Source organism: Dromaius novaehollandiae, chromosome 1 (genome assembly GCF_036370855.1).
Source record: "Dromaius novaehollandiae isolate bDroNov1 chromosome 1, bDroNov1.hap1, whole genome shotgun sequence".
NCBI lineage: Eukaryota > Metazoa > Chordata > Aves > Casuariiformes > Dromaiidae > Dromaius > Dromaius novaehollandiae.
Window position 1 is genome coordinate 53,200,008 of NC_088098.1, and position 5,237 is coordinate 53,205,244.

Consider the following 5,237-nt stretch of genomic DNA (forward strand, 5'->3'; position numbering starts at 1 on the left):
ATTCTGATAACAGCTAAATTTAGGATATTAGCATCAAGTCTCTGGAGGGGTGAAGATGGGGGAAGAAAGCTTTATATAAGTAAGTAATATTGAATAATAGATGCAATTTATGGCAAAGTGAAGCTCTGTGCCTGAGGAGTCAGCCATGGAGTTAAGTCGGCTTTTTGAGGGCCTCGCTGAGACAAACCACAAGCACCACTGCTGGCTGTTTCCCTTTCCCCCAGCCTGTAATTACGATTCCCCCTTGTGGGAATTACTTTGATTGCAGGGATCCCTAGAAGCTCTGGCTCCATTGTGGGAACTCTACAGACACCGAGTGTAACAGAGGGCTTCGGGGGCCACACATACCACACAAGCAGCAGTGTGACACAATGAGCAAAGCCACCAATAAGGATAAAGAAAGCGCAACTCCCCCCAACGAAGGTGGACTAGGCAGCTCCAGCCACCTCCCACGTGAACTACCCACAATATGGCGCCACAACCCCTCCCAACGGCCATGGCTCCCTCTGCGCATGCGCGGCAGGCCAAGGAGGGGGGCTGGCGCGGCGCAACGCCGGAAGTGTGGCCACGCGGGTGCGGAAGGGGCGTCGAGCGCTACCGGAAGTGTGGCGGTGAGCCGGAAGTCGGCACCGGGTGCGGTGTGGGCGGCCATGTCCGCCTCGCTGTTGCGGCGGGGCCTGGAGCTGCTGGAGGCGCCGGGTAAGGGGCGGCGGGGCCGGGCCGGGCTGGGGCCCCGGGGATGGGATGGGATGGGATGGGCAGGGCAGGGCAGGGCAGGGCAGGGCAGGGGGTTAGTCCGTGCATGCAGCTTGGGTAACGCCGTTCCGGTTTCCCCTGCAGGCCGCGGAAAGGCGCCGGGGGTGCTGCAGCGGGGCCCGGGCGGCCCCCGGGCGGCGGGCGCTGCCAGGAGGAAGAAGGCGGCGCCGGGCCCCGGGAGGAGCAAGGCCACAGTCAAAGGCAAGGTCGTGAAGTCGGCGATAGGTGAGCCCCGGCCCCGCTCTGCTGCGCACGCGGGGAGGGGGCAACGCGGGCGATTGCGGCTCCGAGGGGGAAGCAACTGTGTCCTCCCCGCGCCAGATCACATCGCGCTGCCCCCCTGCACCCCCTTCCCCGAGGTCCCCTTGTCACTTTCTCCCACCCATCCTCCCGAGTCCCCTTGTTCCCCCCGCCCTGCTTCTTAAAGGCAGTTTGGTCTGCAGAAGCACACCAGTCCCCTAACTGGAGCAGTCCCTTGGGCTGGTGAGGCCCTGTTTGTCCTCCTGTGCCTCTCCTGGCGCTGCTGTCTGGGTGCGCAGCTGATGTGTTTTGTCCCACTCTGCTCTGGTCTAGAGGAGTATTGCAAGAAGAAAGCTGTGAATCACTTGAGAACAAACCTGCAGTACATGACAAATGGACGATTTGTTGCAGACAAAGCTGTTACACAGCAAGTAAGGACATCACTTCTTTGTCTGGGGGTCTGTTTTTTCCTGAGGAACATGGGTGAATGGGAGGTATCCGGAAACCTTCTAGCTTAGACCAACCACAAACAGTCAGGCTCTGTCTGGTGGTGGCTTTGGGGAATGTGTGAGTGCACTGGCAAGAGAGCTTACCGAGCTTTAACCTTTGATATGTGGGCCCCTACTATCTTCTGTGATAGCAGTTCAGATTTACTGATGATGGTTGGCTTTTCTTACCTCTCACAGACTCTGTTAGGAACAGTCTCAGGCGGTATTGTGAGGTGGCATAAACATACAGAGTTGTCCAGGGTGGAGAGTTCGAAGAATTGGTTCACTTTGTAGAATGTCTCCACACAAAGTCAAATTGCAACAGGTTTTGGGAGGTTTTGGTGACTCTCCATTGTATGTAAGCTCCCAAGGAGCTTAAGTAGGTTGAGCGTAGCTTTTGCATAACTGCTGAAACTTAAACTGATATGTCAGAAGCACTCTTCGTAAATATGAGGCTTTACTTTGCCAGAGTTCTGCATATCTACTTTAATTCAGGGCTCTCTTACTACTTTCCCCGATATTATTTTATGTGGTCAACATTTTTGTTATCTGTGGATTGTTAGCCTGTTTTTTTGAACTGAGTGTGCTGCTAATGCAGAGAGACTCAATGGTGTTTCATGGTTTCAGCTGGCAAAGAAGCTTCAGTTCAAGCCTCCTCCTTACTGTTGATTGAGCTGTCCTTCCCTCTAGCTAGAGACTGTTTAGTAAGAAACTAGATGTGGTGCAGGCTCTTGTGGCAGAAACTTCATAGCATCTTGAATGATGTTTCTCATCAACCTAAGAATTTATGTATGGTCTTCCCTAAGAGATGGTCCCAGGCCTTGATTTGAAGAGAACAGGGGTGATGACGCTAGAATCTTAGTTATTTTTGTGAGAAATGACCTTTGAATCTTTACAAGCAGTTTGGTTTAGGCAAGTTTTTCTCAGGCTAAGGGTTGTAAAAGGGGGTCATGGTGTATTAGAAAATGCTGAAGGAATTCCACTAAGTTCTTGGATTGTCAGGCTGTCTCATGAAAGAGGAAGTCACAAAAAGGTTTAGGTTGAAATCAATGTTTCTATATCAGTGATGGTTACCAGGGAGTAGTTGTCATATTTGGCTCCACATACTAAGTGGCATTTGCTGTTGTTCCCATGACCTGCTTTGGTTAACACGGGTAAATGCCTCTCCCTCTTCTTTGGAGGCATTCCAGGATTTGAATAGCAGGGGGATCTTGCAGATGGGTTTGCAAATCACCATTGTGTGGTCTAGAATAACAATGGCTGCTGTCCTTTTCTTGTCTGAAGGTTCTTACCCAGAACAGAGGCAGGAAGTCCAAAGATCAACCTCCAGAGAAGAAGGCAAAGAAGAAGTCTGAAGGCACTGTCTTTACTGAGGAAGATTTCCGTAAATTTGAGAGAGAATACTTCGGGACAGCGTAAAGAATGTGTCAGGGGTTTTTGCAGCTCCAGTCATTCCGCAGCTTAGTGTTCAGAACATAGGACTGGTCATGTCCTCGACTTGTTTGAGATGGGACATAGGAGATGTGCCTCTTTATCAGCAAGTACTTTAACATCACACTTGCAGAGAAATCTGTGTCTGTGCAGAACTTGCTACTTGCTAGCTAGAGCCAAGGAGATTTTCTTGGCTTTGAGATATGTTGTCTTTATAATTACCCACCTCCAGCTAACATGACTCTTGTGTTCTTAGTGCAGAAGAGTGGGCCAAGACAAGTATAAATCTTGTTCCTCTTCCTCAGGATGCAAGGCTTCTGCTACCTATATTATTTGGCAAGGAGCATTTAAAGTACTGTATCTCAATGTAGGAGGTGTTTTGGACCAGCAGAAGTAAATTATCAGAAGAAAGGGAAGGATGCTTTGAAAGACTGTGTATAAAAGCAGGGGTTAAACCTGAGTAGTCTTGCAGTTTCTGTTCTTATTACACCCTTTGCCAGGCATTTCTGTCTTTGCAAAAAGTTTGTATATATTGTGTGATTAAATAATGCCTTTTGTAGATATTGCCTACACTTGCTTTTGTGATGGTGATTCATATGACAGGCTGTGATTGACGAAGGCAAACCAGGTCATCCATCTGATCCAAGAATCGCTGTCTTTAGGATGACTCGGTTATGCAAATGGCCTCTCTCTGATTCATGTTGACATATCTATTTAGTTCTCTCTCTGACATACTCAGCCCTCCAAAGAGTGCAGGCTGGAACAGAAGTGACTCTTGTGTTTTGCTTGCTCATGGTCTGCCTTCTCCAAGGGAAAGTTCTTGTACAGAGAAAGTTGTTCTTCAGATGCTTACACCTGAGCCCATCCAGCCGAGGTCCCAGCCACCCAAGGAGGGCATCGTTGCTATGCTCTCCTGGCTTCCACAGCCAGGAGGGGTTGTGACCCAGATGTTCTCTTAGCGTGAAATTGTAAAGTGTACCTCTCTACTATGCTGCAAGCATCCCTGCCTGGCACACAGCAGCAGATGAAAACTGGGTTTTTCAGATCCACTGAAGCAGGAGTTGTGATGTTGAGTTGATGGGAAAATTTTTCTACGAGACCATTGCTAAATTTTCTCTTGCAACAAAGAGATGGCCCAGCAGGTGGGAGTGTTGTTCTAGACACTGTTCCCCTTGCTGAACTGCAGCAAATGTGCTTCTAGGGAGCTCCTACCAATGCCCTTTCCTGCTCCTTACCTAAGAAAATGGGAACTGTGTTCCCTTGAAATAAAGGGATATGGAGAAAGACTAATGCCAAGTCTTGGTTAGTTTGACTTATGAGTTACTTGCAAGTAGTGTGGCTGGGCTGAGCTGCAGCTGCTAAGATGTAAGCACAGGAAGGAATTCAGTATCTCTTCCCTGCCCTCTGATTATAATACCTGGTGTCCTCTTAATTCTGTGCCTCCTCTGCTGTATTCTTTCTCTCTTGTCTGCATGGGGTGGAAGGTAACCCAGATATACAAGATCCAGACAGGGGAAATAGTGAACAGACTGAAGTGTATGTACTGGAAATCATTTAATAGGACATGGTAGTGGATTTTGTGTGATAGGATCAGTTCAACTATCTGCAGCCAAAAGTGGCAAAGAGCAGAATAGCGCAAGGGCGAACTCCTTTATTTTTGAGTTTGTTCCTGCTTCCAAAATGAAGAGAGGTGTGTAAAATGGAAGAGAATGATTGCCTGCTTTTCAAAAAGAACAGACACACCATTGTTTGAAGCATATGTCTTTAAAGCCTCTGCACTCTGTCTGCTGCTGTTTGTATAACCTTGTCTAATACATGCAGCTGTGTGTGGAGTTGTCACGAAGCAGGTGAGCAGTGTGAAAAGGCTGGTACTGCCACCACTCGACTCTTGAAACAGAGAAATTGCTGGGGTGGTGGCAGGGTTTTATCATGCCCTCACCTTCAGTGCTTTGCAATTCCTTTGACCCTGTACGTCTTCTGTGTCACTCCCTACACCTCCTCTACCACTTCCTCTTACACACCTCTGCTGCTGCAGTTGTTCAGCTCCTAGGCCCTCCTTCTTGCAGACTGAGGAAAGCAAAAACATCCTTTGTTCCAGAAAGGAGCACTACAGGTGGTTCATTCTCTTTGTACTGTCTGCTTGCTTGCAAATGTAAACAAATAGGAAAGCTGTTCTTTCAAAGTTAATGAGGAACTTTAAAGAAGGGCCTGGAGCAGTTTTGCTCAAGGGTAATAGCATCCAGATTTGTCCAGTTTTCAGGTTGGATGGGAGCTTTCATTACTGGTTGGAAAGATAATCAGTGCCAACACAAGTAATCAACA

General features: G+C 48.5%; 1 protein-coding gene across 1 annotated transcript; it reads left to right on the forward strand.

Annotated features, from left to right (window-relative positions):
• Positions 1-545: 545 nt before the first annotated feature.
• RPS19BP1 (ribosomal protein S19 binding protein 1) lies at positions 546-3,476 on the forward strand. Its single transcript, XM_026102667.2, has 4 exons — positions 546-699; positions 841-981; positions 1,330-1,427; positions 2,769-3,476. The coding sequence occupies exons 1-4, from the start codon at positions 651-653 to the stop codon at positions 2,901-2,903; spliced, it is 423 nt and encodes a 140-aa protein (XP_025958452.1). The 5' UTR covers positions 546-650; the 3' UTR covers positions 2,904-3,476.
• The last annotated feature ends 1,761 nt before the right edge of the window (positions 3,477-5,237 follow it).

What these genes read in the sequence shown, in the direction of transcription:
- RPS19BP1 (XM_026102667.2), top strand. Translation starts at nt 651, where the DNA reads ATGTCCGCCTCGCTGTTGCGGCGGGGCCTGGAGCTGCTGGAGGCGCCG. An exon ending in GGAGCTGCTGGAGGCGCCGG is followed by an intron (nt 700 to 840) that starts GTAAGGGGCGGC and finishes TTTCCCCTGCAG; the next exon opens with GCCGCGGAAAGGCGCCGGGG. An exon ending in GGTCGTGAAGTCGGCGATAG is followed by an intron (nt 982 to 1,329) that starts GTGAGCCCCGGC and finishes GCTCTGGTCTAG; the next exon opens with AGGAGTATTGCAAGAAGAAA.